This window comes from Cydia fagiglandana, chromosome 1, assembly GCF_963556715.1.
Source record: "Cydia fagiglandana chromosome 1, ilCydFagi1.1, whole genome shotgun sequence".
Classification (NCBI taxonomy): domain Eukaryota; kingdom Metazoa; phylum Arthropoda; class Insecta; order Lepidoptera; family Tortricidae; genus Cydia; species Cydia fagiglandana.
The window spans coordinates 3,280,068-3,297,431 of record NC_085932.1 but is presented as its reverse complement, the minus strand read 5'-3'; the positions used below and the strand labels follow the sequence as shown (position 1 = coordinate 3,297,431).

The following is a 17,364-nucleotide window of genomic DNA, read 5'->3' as shown; positions in this document are numbered from 1 at the left end:
CCACATAAGGCTCTTTGGATGTACAATTAAGGCCCTTCAAGTGAACCAAAAATGGACCGTTAAGAGTTTTTCAGCCTCCTAAAACTGTATTTTCTACTGCTGTTGGCTCTTTTTTTTTTTCAAAAGTTTGCCGACCTCTGGGTTAGACTAAACTAAGTTGAAGAACTTTCTGTAGCCTTTTGGAGTTTTAATCTGTACAAAAATAAACCGAAAACGTATGAAAGAGCCGTGAGGGTTTTCACGACTGCTCAATTAAAGTTTGCACTTTTTTCCAATCCAACGTAGTTAAGGTTTACCTAAAATACCTAAATTATAGGCACTAGCGGTATTGTATTTAACGTGTAGGTATATATAAAGCTTTAAGAACAAGGTCGTAATTTTATTCATAATCTTTACAGCTGACCTCTCACAAACATGGATTGTAAATCATAACCGTCATAGTCATAACTAATATCCGGAAACTGATCGTCCAACGTGAGTTGTCGTAAAACTCGTGCGCGTTCGGTTGAGCGCACGAAGGCCGCGCGAAGGGCGGGCGGCCAGTCAGTCGGACCGCTGAACGCGCGAAGTGCGCCTTACCAATAAGTTCCTCGTACAGTTTAAAAGTTCCTAAATCGCGATGTTACGGACATTGTCGTTAGTCCTTTGCGTTGTGGCAGGTGAGATTTTTTACCTAAATTCGTGAAGTGTTGTGAAGTTTTGGAAAATGCGAATAAAATGATTGCGGTGTTTTTCAGCGGCAGATTTACGTAGGTTTTTTTGCATGTAAACAATCTCGGTATGTATGAATAATTTTATTGGCATTTGACTTTGAAATAGTGCATATTTCTTTAGTTATTTTGATATTTAGGTACAGTAAATAGTTACCACATGTATTTAGTTTCATAAATGCCCAAAATGCATGTTTTGCATAATTTATTTACCTATACTTCTCTATCTCCGTCAGAAGTTATATCATTTCACTTTCGATCTATATTTGTTTCTGAGTTTTGAGTTATATTTGTTAGTGAGTTAAATTCAGTGGTGACCGCGATTGAGAAAAACGGGCGCCGTCGACTGCGGTGCTGAATGCGAGATGTCATCTCTATTCTAATCTTTGAGAAGATAACGTGAAATTAAAGCAATCTGCTTAATATAGTCGGTGTCGTAGGTCAGTTTCACCTTTTAGATAACGTCGATATATTTCAAGGTCTATGTATTTACTTAATACAATGCATGTTTTATAAGAGAGTTACGGATTTCACGTTTCAAAACTCGTGATTTAACTCGTGAACGTATTATTTGTATATGTACCGACTTGTAACGTGGACACAAGCCTGAACTCCCAATTAGCAACTTCTACAAGTACCTACCCATATACCTAAAGGTGCTCGAGATAAACTTTAACCGCGGAAAACTCGGAAAATTCTCTTTGAAATGTATGAAAAATATGCATCTTGTTACTTGTTAATAGTTTTATAGATCGTGGTGGTACGGATCTAGATGTTAGATTTGTTCTCGGGTCATCTTTCATCAGTCGTAGTTTGACTCGAATACGGCGAATAAACATCTAGCTAGAGCGTCTATCAGGAATTACTTTGTTCCATTTTTCAAAAATCTCCCCGAGCATCTTACACAACATTTATTTTCATGTTATCTGTTACTTACGCTAACTTTCAAATATATAGCCGAAAAAACCAGTAAAGGATATTCACGCGTTTTATAGAATTGTATGAATAACATTCGCGGCCCACGGCGCGCCACCGCGAAGGTATTTTTAACATTCCCGGACCGCCTCAAGGTTGGCCGAGATAATCTTATTCATCGCTATATGACCTAATTTAATGAGATATTGGCGAGCTTTTGAAGTTTTACTAACAATAAAGTCCCAAATGTTATCAAATTAGAATCTAAATCTACAGGACGCCTAATATAATAATTGAATGTCATTCAATTGAAGTCAAGTTCATTGCCGGTGCCGTGAAAAGACCGCGTACGAATATAAACGTTGTCGATGGATGACCGTCGTGTAGTTACATACGTCCCGGTGTTTTACTGTTTACCAACATACTTAGTGCGTGTACGCGATAACCAATGTCAGTTTACATTACTCAAAACATTGGTAAACTATACTAATGTCGACCCTCCAGTGATTGGTCCCTTCGACCTTCGGAAGTAGCAGATGGTGACTTTCCTACCATAATTCTAATAACAATAATTGAGAGAGCCAATCATTAGGTAGTTTACCCTGTAGCCCTGTACCTAGGTAGGTACCTATGCTGCTTTATTAATTTGCTTGTATTAGGTACCTACTTTCTATTGGTTCTTGAATAAATAATATATTAATTAGGTACCTACCACACCTAAAGCTTCAGTTTAAGACTTATATTTTTTTGGAGCATTCCCTATTCCTGTCTTCTTTGACATCGAAAGTTTTCTTGAAATCGATTTTAGGGCCGGTATCACACCTCCCACTCCTACGCTAATGTGACCATACATTAAGTTACACCTTATTTACATCATCTTGTCTTGCTTGCTGCACATTTGCACAAATCATAAAAAAATCTGAAAACATAGTTTCACCGAGGCTTGTTAAAGGGGCTATGGAGTCATAGTCATAGCTAACTACCGTAGATCCGCACAGAATGATCCTGGCCTTATCTTAGCATGCACTACCCTCAACCCTGAACTCTATTTAACTTTAGGACACTCGATTTGTTATGTTCAGTATATTAAGACGGTTCACTCACTTGTTTTTAAGTCGAAGATCGACATTTTTCAATTAATAACGAGGAGCTACAACTGAAGCACGCGTTGGCGAACCGACGCAGGCTCATCTGTTTGTGATGTGACACTTGTGACCCGTTTTAAATATGTCTGTGTCTCACGGAACTTTTGTTATTAACTAATGGTTCCGGTTTCCGCACTTAGGCCATAACCCTATAGGCTAGGTTAGGTAGGTACACATTAAATATTTGACTATGTTTACATGCGTCATTTGTAAAAAGATGTTGCGCAGAAGCGCAGTTTACGTAAGACACTACCTAAATGAATCGTAGCAATAGCAACACAAACTGACGCAGATTACTTTCCACAGTTTTAAGGTTCTCGTACTTGTAACTAGGTACGTTTCTGCCTAATTTCATCAACATTGGCAAACAAATACTCAAGATCCTGCCAAAAACTGTGGATATTACAAATGAAAAGTTCATAGGTGATCCTAACTTTGCTCCGTTGATGAATATCTGCTATCCAGTGTATCCGGAACTCACATGAAACCACTTTCGTTCTTCTATTCTAAGTAGGTATTTCAACCAGGCTATTACGAAACGCACCGCCAAAAGTGTCAAAGCTTGCACATTAGTCGACGGATGTCCGCGCGGATCTAAATGTGCACCAAAGCGTCTAAAAATATCAAAGGTTCTCCTAATGAGAAACATTAAAAGAAATATAGTTCTCGTGAAATGGGAATTTCACTCGAAACGGTTGATTTAAAAGTCGCAAGATTTAATATATTTTGCTTATTTTTATGGTCCGAAAAAAGGAGTTTTTTTTTTATTATCGTGCGTCTTTCGAACTTAAAACATTATCTCATTTTTGAACCGAACGAACCAAGAGCAGACTTGATCAGTTAATATAAAACTATAGCTTTACTTAGAAACCTTATTAAACGAATTTCACAAAAAATAAACTGTTAGTATCTAAACAAACAGAACTTAAAACATTTCTTCTTTTATTTGAAAGCGTCTAATTAGCGTCTTCAACTTTTCCAGTGAGTCAGCAGTTAGACATATCAAAGTTCTCCGTACCAGAAGCAGTGGAGAAGGGCAGCGATGCCGAGTTGCTATGCGAGCACGATGGCACAGAGAAGGAGACCATAGTGAAGTGGTTCTGGAAACCGGAGGGCGCAGACGAGCCGACGCCGATAATGATATACCAGCGCGCGTTAGGGGCCGAGAAGAAAATCATCATACCGAGGACTGAGCCGCTCCTTAACATCAGTAAGTGGGAAAAAAGGTCTGAGAAAAAATATACTTACAGTTGTTTCTGTTTCAATTTTTTTCGTCCCTGGACATGCATGCCAGATGGGACCATACTTATGAAATGAGGATAAAAGCTTAAAACTTGAAGCAGACGGCGTAGCAGTCGTATTTCGCGTGCTCGAGCTCAAGGTTTAGAATTTAAACAATTAGATCAATTTCTTGTTAAGTCATGGAGCCACCAGAGCTCACGGCAATAAAAATCCCTTAAAATTTGCTTATAATGTTGCAATTACGTATCGGGGGGCACGGCAGTGCCCCCGCCAAGTCGAGCGCGAAGCAAACACTGCCGTACCATCCTTTACTGGAACCATTTCGCCGCATTTTCAGGCCCCTATTTGAGAACCTCTGGATAAGACCAGAACGCAGAAATTTTGGTCATCCAGTAAGCTATAATCACATACTTAAAATCCAAAATTTCAAGTCTGTAGGTCATTTAGTTCCGAAGTTAAGTTAAAGCAAAGTTTCGCATTTATGAAACTCACTCATGATCATCAGAATAGAACTAGTACTTCCCATAAACTCAGAGAGCTGAAATTTGGTACAGAGTTAGGGTTTAATGGCCACATAAAGGGAAAACCTAAAAATATTGCAATATCAGTCACGTTTTAAAGATCTAAGAACTGCATAAGTAAGTTTGTAATCCCATATAAATATATGATATTACAAAGTTACTGTTGCAGTTCCTACAAATAGTAGGTAAAGTAAAGGTACACTACGATGTACGATGTGAGTATGAATGAAGATATGTTTAGTTATGATATGTGTATACATAGTATGGGTATGAGTACCCGAAAAGAAGGACTGCCTACAAAAAGAGATGAGATCCCATCAAAAACATTACATGTAAAAAGGTGCAAGTCTCGCAACGCTTTTACTACAAAAAAGTTTTGAGATGTAATGTGAAACCAAGTCGGTTATTTTAATCAGTGCCAGGGGGTGTTAAAACCGTATCAATAAGATATCTTTAATTTGTAATACGTATAATGACTTGGCCATCGCACGGCTGCATAATGACAAAAGGATCATCGTCACCTATTAAAAATAATTCTAATTGAACATAACGCTAGCGCTAATTGCAGTTTGAGCATTACACATATTTACGAGTACGGTACGAGTAAAGCATTATGTGCGATTGCCAAGTCATTATATGATGATTAGTGACGGATTACTGATTATTATTTAATTATTAAATTTAATGAATGGGCAATACGAAAAACTGTTGCTACTGTACAAGAATCAGAACCGGAAAAAAAGAAAAGAAAGATTTGTAATAATAAAAAAACTACTCCTAAAAAGAAAAAAAATGTGTTAAATAAGAAAATCTAATAAAATAAATCAATATTCCCACGTTTCTACAAAAAGAAGTGAAATCCCACCAAAAACATTCTGTAAAAAACTAGCCAAGTCTCGATGGAGCTGCTTGTTTATCTCTAAAAAGTAATGAAATCTAGACAAAGTCGTGCCAAGTCTAAGGTTCCTTACTGCGATTTCTTTATTATTATAGTTAATGTTGTGTGACTTGGCCGTTGAAGGGTACACAAGGGTACAAAACCAGGTGCTCCATGACACCATTGCACCAATCTGCCATTGCACCAAAAAGAAGTGTTTGTTTCAGGCTCGCCCATACATAAGTATTATTGAAATACGCAGCTTTATCAAGCCTACAATTGACTGGTTATTGAATCAACGTTTTCCAAGTGGCAATTTTCCATCGTCAATGGGTAGCGGTTCTGGCGACAGATTGGTGCAATGGTGTCATGGAGCACCTGGTTTTGTACCCTTGTGTACCCTTCAACGGCCAAGTCACACAACATTAACTATAATAATAAAGAAATCGCAGTAAGGAACCTTAGACTTGGCACGACTTTGTCTAGATTTCATTACTTTTTAGAGATAAACAAGCAGCTCCATCGAGACTTGGCTAGTTTTTTACAGAATGTTTTTGGTGGGATCATCTTTTACAAATGTATTTAAAATTATAATTAAAAAAATCGTAGCAGAAGACATGTCATAGTCTCCATAGATAATCGTTCCTAATTGGTTCTAGATGCAGTGCATTGTAATCTGATGTTCTTGGGTCTTTAGTTGTATTTTTTCTTTGTAATTCACTTAACAATTGTTATTGTATGTTAACAGCATTAATAGAAGAAGACAAACACAATCTGGCGCTATGGGACCTGCAGCCCGAGCATTCCGGCACTTTCGAGTGCAAAGTGGAGGAGGAGCAAGACTTCCAAGAAAGGAGAAACTCCTCGGACATGGTGGTATACAGTGAGTATTACCACAGGGCGGACACGCCAGAGTACGGATATCGTTTTTAGGGTTCCGTACCCAAAGGGTAAAACGGGACCCTATTACTAAGACTTCGCTGTCCGTCCGTCCGTCCGTCCGTCCGTCCGTCCCTCCGTCCGTCCGTCCGTCCGTCCGTCTGTCACCAGGCTGTATCTCACGAACCGTGATAGCTAGACAGTTGAAATTTTCACAGATGATGTATTTCTGTTGCCGCTATAACAACAAATACTAAAAACAGAATAAAATAAAGATTTAAATGGGGCTCCCATACAACAAACGTGATTTTTGACCAAAGTTAAGCAACGTCGGGAGGGGTCAGTACTTGGATGGGTGACCGTTTTCTTTTTTGCTTTTTTTTGTTTTTTTTTTTGCATTATGGTACGGAACCCTTCGTGCGCGAGTCCGACTCGCACTTGCCCGGTTTTATAATATTATTGTCATATAAAGACAAAAACAAGAAGACAAATGACAAAAAGACATATGTGTGCACGATATGTCTGTATTCGCATCAATGTGTGTGTAAACTCCTTGGGCCAGTCAGTTTAAAATATTTTGGCGTAACCAGGGTAACAAGAAAAGTTGTTATTTACTGAAAATAATAAGCAATCAAAGCACTTTTTTTTTATTTGCCTACTTTGGTGTTTCACTGCTGGGAGTGCTGGGCAAAGGCTTCTCCACGTTTCCCACCATTTGGCGTAGAATGCGTCCAAGTCGGCCCGCCGTCTCCTTTTCGGCCTGCACCGTCTATGGTGTTCCGTGGGTCCCACTCAGTAACCATCTTGGTCCCCCTTTCCTGGTGCATGCGGCAGACATGCCTATCCACTTAAGCTTGACGATCTTAACGCATACTGTGCCGCTACTGCCATTTTGAACTTTCGAACTGAGCCTTTCTCGATTTTTCTCAATCTACTCCCGCCGGGTGATGTAATTCCATTCGGAGCGGAGTTGTTCGAGGTAATTTTGTATGATATTCTATCATTTATCCAGTCACTATTCGCTAACTTTACTTCTGTTGCAGGCATAGGAGATGGACCGAAGTTATCATTTGAAGGCGAAGAAGAAGTGTTAGTGGTTTGCGAAGCCTTCGGGGTAGCACCCCAGCCTGATATCACCATCAGCTACGACAGGTAAGTACCTCAAAACGCTGGGGCTTTAGGAATAAAATGGGCGCCTTATAGCTTTATTAAGAGTTCATAGAATAACAAACGAATTGAATTTAAACTGTTGTGAAACATACTAACATTGAATAATTTTACGGTTTAGACTCACTTGTTTTTAGTCACTCGCGCGACATGTTTCGGAGAGCCTAGGTCTCCTAGGTGCGCGAAACACGGCCGTCGTGAATGCTGCTCGCACTGTTAGTGCTTGAGAAAGGAGACCTAGGCTTTCCGAAACATGTCGCGCGAGTGACTAAAAACAAGTGAGTCTAAACCGTAAAATTATTCAACAAACGAATTATAAATAGTGTAGGTATGGGGATCGTTACGTCACTTTTTGTTACATTTGTCGTCCCGATACATTGAAAATTTCGATTTTCGATGGCCATTTGTCATCCTAGTATTATTCCAAACTTCCAGCACCACATTCAACACCACAGTGCTAGAAGGCCCGATCGACGGGCTATACAACGTCTCCGCCAACGCAACACTCAACCGGCAAGACATCGAAGGCGTGGAGATCTCCTGCAAACTCTCCTTTGAAGATGAAGTCATCACGTCGGATGTTATGGCGGTGGCTGACACTTATCACTCAGGTATGTTCGATGCTGGCCAGATGCCAGGGTTGTTTTTGAAATTAAACCTTACTGCTGTATGATTAGGACTCAAAATGCGCTGAACGGAAATTCATGGAAATTTAAAATATTAGGTTCAATCAAGTGTAAAAATATGTCTTAATTCGCCGACAAAATTTTGAGTAGGACACGTGTGTAACCTATTTTTTCTGTACAGTTACACTGTAGCCGTGTATCCATGTTAGTCATTTGTAAGACGAAAGTAAGATTCCTACCTAAAGCTAAAGCTACTCATGAGCCTAATCCTAATAGTTTATTCCGTAGTGACGCAGTACGTGTCGTTAAAACGCCACGCAACGCGGATTTGATAATCGATTCCTACAGTAGCAAGGTTTATGTGTTTTAAACTAAATGTCCAAGTATTACAGTTCATCTATTTAGATAAAGAGTAAATTCCTAAGACGGGTCATATCGCCTCGTGGTCATGGTAGTTTGCGTAAGTAGTTACACTTATTGCTGGGGTCTCTAAACTATGGTCCAAGGCCGGGTCCGGCCAGCAAGTCCTTCCAATTTTCGGAGTTTAGAAAACGCGTTTTAGGCTACACTGCGTATCGGAGTAATCTACCTCTCCCTGTCCCATGTACCTACTCCCGAACCGAAGTCAACCCTTAGCCCCCATTCGCATGGGAGCTTTTTCAACGCGCGTTAAAAAAGCGTTTGAATGACACAAATGGATAACCATGTATGTATTCACACGACAGCGGTGGCGCTTTTTATCAAGTGTTGTTCGATTTTCGACTTTAAGCCTTGGTCATTAAATCGAATTTAAAGTGCGGACATATTTAAGCGCTTTTCTAACGCGCGTTGAAAAAGCTGTCGTGAGAATGGGGGCTAAGTCTGTTTACACCACTCTATCCGATAAATAGTGAAGTCTAAAACGCGTTGAAGTACCTACCTAGCCTGGCCCACAACAGCATGCAGCAGGCATAAAAGTTGTTTTGGCCCGCACGGCTTTTTCTATGGTGCAGTGCCCCTCAAAGAGCTTGGAGACCCCTGCACTATTAGATGAAGCTAGAGCATGCAGTAACAGCATCTTGTGATGGCCTGCTTGGCTGATTAGGAATGTATTTAATACTTTTAATACAACTATGATTTGCATTGTGCCTGTTTTATAGAAGGTTTTAAAGTGGTAAGTATTATTTGAATTTATGACATTTCAAGTAAATAAATGCTTCGGGTATTTAGTATTACAAGGTTTGGTTGTTTTTGTAATGTAAATTACGTGGTAATCTTAGTAGTCTGCCGACAGGAGTAGTACGTTTTGCCGTTACTAATTATATGGTACATTTACAGAAGAAATAGAGCTTAGTACAATCCAGCTTGCCAAAACGTGTGTTAAAACTATTTTTATGTTTTACGCCTGAAGTGTACGATATAATTGTATAAACTATGTTAGGTACCTGTTAGCAATGTGGCCATTATAGCTAGTTATTTTAGTAGTGCGTCAAAGTAACGTAACAATAAGGAGACTGACAAGTATTTATAGAGGGAGAGCTAGCTGCAAAATAATTACGTCATTTAATAACGATTTATGTTATTTTATAGGTAAACGTACCTACTACTACTTTATGGTAAATACTACTTTATGGACATTCAAAAAGTCAGTCAGTTTGACTTCTGAAAGTGGGGGTGTTTTAGATTGGTTATGAAAAGTTGTCTGTTGTGACTCAATGGCTAAAGTATAGCGCAAGCACCAGTTTGGTTTACCAGTGAGAAAAAAGTAAATAGGTACTTTGTGTACCTATACCAACTAAATTTCCAAGACAGAATAGCCAGCAGCTCCTAGAATTTGCAAGAAATAAACTAAAATAGCTAGCTCCCCGGCCGACCGTGGCATGCGTCTAATCCGTGTGGCACTAACGTATTGTCGTGGCCAGATGGGTGGCTCGCGACCAGCACCGCTGCGCCGGAGGACACCGCGGACTCCACAGAGGTCCCCGCGGCGCTCGGGACCGAACCTACCCGTAAGTGTGCCTCGGCGGCGAGCGACCAGCGGCGCGTTGCGTCGAGCGTCCAGGGTATTTGAGAGTACACTAGGGCTCTCGCATATATTTGTATTATAGACGCCGCCACGGACGCCACGCTGGTCGCCGCATCTCGAACGTCCAGTTTACACGTACCCTTATATCCTTATTCATAAACGATTACTAAAGTTGACAAGCTGATAAAATCGTTTGTTCCTTTGCATCATACGAATACGTCGGAAAGGGACAAACGATTATTATCGGCTTGTCAACTCTAGTAAACGTTTATGAATAAGGGGGTTAGTTACCAACGGCAGTTCACTCTATTTATACTGGGTGATTTTTGTGAATCTGCTAGAATTTTCTTGTGCAATGTTGTTCTGAATCAAATGACTTCTATAAGAACACATTTATAATATACCACTTGTAAAGGTAGGAGAGCATATTGTATGTTATTCACACATAAGTATATTGTAAATATTTTCGATACCATTAAGTGACGATATAATGTGTATTATATACATTTACCAAAATTAAACATTTCGAAACTTTTACGAGTTACCCATATGTTTTAGATAGGAAATATTAAGTCGCCTAATTGAAATCCATACCTTGTCTTTTTAGTTTAGTGTTAACTGAGTGTCAGTGTTCCTAGATTGCTTGCATGTTTTAACGCTTGGAGGTTACAAAATACACGCGCAACAGAAAGGCTGGCACCGCTGTATATGTATTATTATTGTATTATTAACTATATTTAATTTATGTAGGTATATAATATGCTAACAAATAAAAGTGGGTTCATCACTTGACTGTTATCTATTATAACTCAAATTAATAGTGTCATTTTTAAGTCAATATGAGTATTTGTCTATTTAATTACATTTAATTAAAGCAACTATTATAAAGAATACACTAACAGTGAAAAATTTTGAGCTCGTCCCTTTTCCCATTTTGGCACCCAACGTGGGGCCAGATCCCCACGTTGGGTGCCAATTATAAACTATATCAACCATGTGTGATATTCGTCAATAAGAAAATGTATTATCATTTATTAATATCCTAACCTCCTATGAAAGATACTGAGGACGCAGCCTCTCGTTATAAATTATTTACGAATACACAACACATACAATTATGTACACATAAATAATACGACCCTTACTCCCCAAATTATATTTTAGCATGTTATTTTTCGCAGTTTTTGTACAATATATGACTCTCTAGTTTATCATGTCTAATAAGATACTTAACCCTTTATTACGCGATGAACTTTGATCGAAAACGACATGTAACTTTAGACTGTTTGCATTTTTTCCTCGCCAAATTCATTATTAATAGTACGTCGTCGTTGCTTTTGACGTTCAAGGACCTTTGAACTCACTACCTTATTTTATGTGCATTAAAAGGTTAAGCATACCTATATATACCGGGTGTGGCCTGTAACATGAGCAAATAATTAAAACATAGATTGTACTCCTCAAATGGTGACACTTTTGTTCAACAACTTTTAAAAATTATGAAGTATTTAGACTCCCTATTTTTCATACAAAATAAATATTATCTTCAATGGACGCCATCGCCACGCCATATCATTGTGATTGAAGTTGCTTGTCACGCCTTAAACATAACAAAATTCGCAATACATTGCGTCTTAGCATAAACTTTAAAGTGTATTAAAAATCAAACCACAAGTTATTTTTAAAAATTACTTAACAAATGTTGGTCAGTGTGAGGAGTACAGCATACAGTTTAGTTTTTTGCTCGTATTACAGGCCACACTCGGTATATCAGATATTTTTACGTGCTTCGTTGTACATGTTATTGCAAGTTACTATGATTGTTTGTTTGCAGCGGACGGCGCCGAACGCACGACCGCAGTTTGGGCGCTGGCGGCCCTCGCGACCCTTCTACACCTGCAGCTCTAACATGTGATACTAACAATAGTCTAATTTATATGATTACTTAAGTTTCATCGCTGTTGTTAAACAATTTATTTTTTTATTAAAGTTATCAGAAATATTTATTGGGTTTTATTGAACTGTTAAACCAAGTTATTTCATTAAATTGAACAGAGATCCCTAGAGAAGATAAAAATTGCTTATACCTGCGAGCCTGCCTGGCTGTCAGTATTCTTTTTGCAGGATTATTTCCTAATAATACATAATTGTATCCAGTGCTTCATACGTGGTTACCTCAAAACGCATCCAATCGTTACCATGGCGATACTTAAAATGATGGAAGCATAAATGAAGGCTGGTGCGTTGCTTTGCACATTTTTTGCGTCGTTATCTGAAACAACAAATATTACTACTTTAGTGTACTACTTTAGTTCATCGTAGCCAGCGGTTGTCTAAGACCTAGACCAGAAAATCCGTTTACTTTTAGGGCCTACTTTGATGACTTGGCAGGGGCGTCCATTATTTACGTGAAGCGTTTAGAGCGCATAAGCGGTAGAGTTATCTCACTTCATCTCCAAGACGGGGTCCCCGCCCTTTAACCATTTGAACGCCACGCCAATCGCGTGCGGCGCCTTATCGTGAACCTTATCAGAATGGACCAAGGTTAATATTGGGCTGTAGACAGCCGCGCGCGTCAGTTGACGACTTTGGCGGTCAAAAGGTTAAAGGCCTGTGCATACCGGCTGCGTGTACGTGACGTGCACGTGCGCGTGCAGCGTTGTTGTGTACAGATTCTTATGAGAGACGGCACACCGCTTGTGTGACGTGTGCGTGTGCGGTTCCAACATTTCAGCGGACGTGTACGTCACACGTCAAGCGTGTGCACAGGCCTTTCACCTCACCTGGTAAGTAGGAGCGCATGGCCGCGTAGCCGGCGAGCGGCAGCTGCAGGCGGCACACGGCGCGGCCGCGGGGCGCACGCACGCGGGTGGAAGTTTCCGCTGAGAACAGCGCGCCTGAGCGCCATACGCGCTGCTGCTGGGCCACCGGGGAGCTGAAATGGTAACCACAAATCACTTCTACTAAAGTGTAATATATTTTTCCTTTTTTATTGCGAACGTACCCATTATTAAAATCTATAAATCAGCACTATCATCACCACACCATTATCTATCTGGTCTAATAAATATTAGGGACTCGCTGTGCTTGTGGTATTGGCTCCAAAAAGTGTCCTAAAAGTTCGAAAAGTTCTATGACATTTCAGGACAATAACAAAGAAAACAGAAAACAAAGGAAACTTTAATTTTGATAATGCGTAGCTCTCCATTCCATCCCCATAAAAAAATTGAGAAGTTCCCGAAATTTCGCCATGTGGAAATATCGCAATTTTGAAATGTTCCCGACGGCACATTAGTAGTTGCGCCCATGTTTATATTTAAGTTTTACAACGCACATGTAGGTAAATCACAAATAGTAGTAGTTAAACGTTACCATAATTTTGCTCAACAAAAAGGAATGTAAGGTAGCGACTAGCGAAGTAGCTCCTACTTCGCTAGTCGCGTTAAAAGTATAGGCTTTTAACAGTTTTCACTTACTGGTTATACTCGAGAGTTAGATCCGGCTGCGGGTAGAGTCCGCGAGCGATGCATCTAATGTTCAACGTGTTGTCGCCCTCTGGCTGCACATCCAAAACAAACTCGCTCTCAGGGCCTGAAAACATTAATAACCAATATGTTCACAAAATGAAAATGCTCTTAAACTACCGCCGTGCCGTTACGACCAAGAAACCTTCAAGAAAAGAGCATAGGTAAGTACACCGCAATCTTAACACATTCATTACCACTAAGTGCTACGGGTTACGCTCGTAGCGCGTAGCCACGGTTTCGCCGTATGTAGCGCGTAGTCGCTACGAACAGTGTACCCGACAGTCGGGTTCTTGGTGTTGAATGTGTTAAAAGGCCGGCAACGCACTTACAACCCCTCTGGCGCTCATTTGCCTCCTATATCATTATAAAAACTCCTTAGTTTTTAGTAGGATTTAAAAGGCTGGTTCCATTTATATGTATTATATGGATACCTAATATCCGGCTCGAAGGACCACGTCATTTTTCGTTACATAGGTAACTGAAGAAAGCCCATTCTTTAAAAGAATATATAAAAAAAACAATGATGTGACAGATCAATCAATCAATCACAAGACAAGACTGGTTCCATTTAAAAGTATTATATGGATAATATCCGGCTCGAAGGACCACTTCATTTTTCGTTACATAGGTAACTGAAGAAAGCCCATTCTTTAAAAGAATATATATAAAAAAAACAATGATGTGACAGATCAATCAATCAATCAAAGATTAAATAAATTAAGCCACATTAGCTTATAGTTGCTTATCTCACAATAAAGAGTCAACTGACTGAAGACCAGCATCGTGGCGGTCTGGCTCGCGTTGGCGCCGGTGTCGTTTCGGATGCGGCACGTGTAGTCGCCGCTTAACTCCGGACCCGCTTGTACGATGCGCAGCAGGCTACGCTGCTGTCGGGTGCTTACATCTGTGGAATGAACAATATAAATGCGAAAGGAACACCGTCAGTTTGTCTGTTACCTCTTCACGCTTTAACCGCTGGACTGATTGAGATGAAATTGGTAATGGATAATTTGAGCCCCAGAGGGACATAGGATAGTTTTTATCCCGGAAATCATATCTTAAGAAGCTAAAAAGGGCATGGAATTAACTATGGAAGTTCTGCGTGTAAGAAAGCGAAGAGATAATTATTTCTTCTAAGTAAATTTTAATACCATAAATACTCGTATTTACTTAAAACTTTATAATCCAGACCCAGCTAGCCGTCCCTCTAACACGTTAGGCGCAGTCCCGGGCCGCCACTCGTATACACTTCACTTCATTGCAGAGTAAACTCATCATCCAAGACAGAGTAATGGCAGTCCAAGATGGCGGCGTTGCCAGCTCGCACCAGCTCTGGAACCACTAGTTTGTATATGGCCACTGTGTTGTAAATAAAGAATACTTACTTGAAACTTTATAATCCAGGTCCAGCCGTCCCTCCAACACGCCACTAACTCTAGGCGCAGTCCCGGGCCTCCACTCATACACTTCGCTTCCATTGAACAGCCATTGCAGAGTAAACTGATCATCCAAGACAGAGTAATGGCAGTCCAAGATGGCGGCGTTGCCAGCTTGCACCAGCTCTGGAACCACTAGTTAGTCTATGGCCATTGTGTTGTAAATAAAGAACACTTACTTGAAACTTTATAATCCAGGTTCAGCCGTCCCTCCAACACGCCACTAACTCTAGGCGCCGTCCCGGGCCTCCACTCATACACTTCGCTTCCATTGAACAGCCATTGCAGAGTAAACTGATCATCCAAGACAGAGTAATGGCAGTCCAAGATGGCGGCGTTGCCAGCTTGCACCAGCTCTGGAACCACTAGTTTGTCTATGGCCACTGTGTTGTAAATAAAGAATACTTACTTGAAACTTTATAATCCAGGTCCAGCCGTCCCTCCAACACGCCACTAACTCTAGGCGCCGTCCCGGGCCTCCACTCATACACTTCGCTTCCATTGAACAGCCATTGCAGAGTAAACTGATCATCCAAGACAGAGTAATGGCAGTCCAAGATGGCGGCGTTGCCAGCTTGCACCAGCTCTGGTGCCGCAAGTTTGTCTGTGGCCAATGTGTTGTAAATAAAGAATATTATTACTTACTTGAAACTTTATAATCCAGATCCAGCCGTCCCTCCAACACGCCACTAACTCTAGGCGCCGTCCCGGGCCTCCACTCATACACTTCGCTTCCAACGAACAGCCATTGCAGAGTAAACTTATCATCCATGCCAGAGTAATGGCAGTCCAAGATGGCGGCGTTGCCAGCTTGCACCAGCTCTGGAACCACTAGTTAGTATATGGCCACTGTGTTGTAAATAAAGAACACTTACTTGAAACTTTATAATCCAGGTCCAGCCGTCCCTCCAACACGCCACTAACTCTAGGCGCCGTCCCGGGCCTCCACTCATACACTTCGCTGCCATTGAACAGCCATTGCAGAGTAAACTTATCATCCAAGACAGAGTAATGGCAGTCCAAGATGGCGGCGTTGCCAGCTTGCACCAGCTCTGGTGCCGCAAGTTTGTCTGTGGCCAATGTGTTGTAAATAAAGAATATTATTACTTACTTGAAACTTTATAATCCAGATCCAGCCGTCCCTCCAACACGCCACTAACTCTAGGCGCCGTCCCGGGCCTCCACTCATACACTTCGCTTCCAACGAACAGCCATTGCAGAGTAAACTTATCATCCATGCCAGAGTAATGGCAGTCCAAGATGGCGGCGTTGCCAGCTTGCACCAGCTCTGGAACCACTAGTTAGTCTATGGCCACTGTGTTGTAAATAAAGAATACTTACTTGAAACTTTATAATCCAGGTCCAGCCGTCCCTCCAACACGCCACTAACTCTAGGCGCAGTCCCGGGCCTCCACTCATACACTTCGCTTCCATTGAACAGCCATTGCAGAGTAAACTGATCATCCAAGACAGAGTAATGGCAGTCCAAGATGGCGGCGTTGCCAGCTTGCACCAGCTCTGGAACCACTAGTTTGTCTATGGCCATTGTGTTATAAATAAAGAACACTTACTTGAAACTTTATAATCCAGGTCCAGCCGTCCCTCCAACACGCTACTAACTCTAGGCGCAGTCCCGGGCCTCCACTCGTACACTTCGCTTCCATTGAACAGCCATTGCAGAGTAAACTTATCATCCAAGACAGAGTAATGGCAGTCCAGGATGGCGGCGTTGCCAGCTTGCACCAGCTCTGGAACCACTAGTTTGTCTATGGCCACTGTGTTAAGCATGTCTGAAAAATAAAACAGTGGTGAGAATCACTTCCGACTTGAATGATAGCTAAAATTAAAAATCCAACTAGGAAAGAAATGAAATTATTTTATTAATTTGAGCCCAAAATATAAATACATACTGACTATAATAAATACTGCATCGAATAGGAGTTACCTATCGGCAAAAATATGCCTGTAAAGTTGAATCGATTCACTCCTTATCTAAACTGGCTGTTGTTTCGACGAGATTGAATGCAAATAGAACACTACGTGACAAATAACACAAAAAAACGATTCCCACCCACATACATAAAATATAGACTGCTAAAGTTGTAATTTCAACGCTTCCTTTTGGCTTGTTTGCAAACAAAATGTGATCGAGAATATAGTGCCTGAAGTATGCAAGTACGAGTAGGTCCCTACTTACTTGCTACAAACAAAAATCCATTGGCAAAACTCCGCCCCATCTCTCTGGCCACCATATTCAACGATTCCGTTTTTGATTCAACAATTAACAAGTAAACAGAGTTTACATTCGCGGTCA

The 17,364-nt window shown here is 40.7% G+C and overlaps 1 protein-coding gene across 2 annotated transcripts; it reads left to right on the top strand.

The window, feature by feature from the left end:
- The first annotated feature begins 499 nt into the window (after nt 1-499).
- Nucleotides 500-12,089, top strand: LOC134676932 (uncharacterized). 2 transcript variants are annotated; one of them, XM_063535342.1, is made up of 7 exons: nt 500-659; nt 3,753-3,980; nt 6,159-6,293; nt 7,333-7,441; nt 7,892-8,067; nt 9,984-10,070; nt 11,922-12,089. In XM_063535342.1, the coding sequence occupies exons 1-7, from the start codon at nt 620-622 to the stop codon at nt 11,993-11,995; spliced, it is 849 nt and encodes a 282-aa protein (XP_063391412.1). In that variant the 5' UTR covers nt 500-619; the 3' UTR covers nt 11,996-12,089. The 2 variants fall into 2 exon arrangements, with proteins under 2 accessions (XP_063391412.1, XP_063391490.1); XM_063535420.1 differs by lacking the exon at nt 9,984-10,070.
- The last annotated feature ends 5,275 nt before the right edge of the window (nt 12,090-17,364 follow it).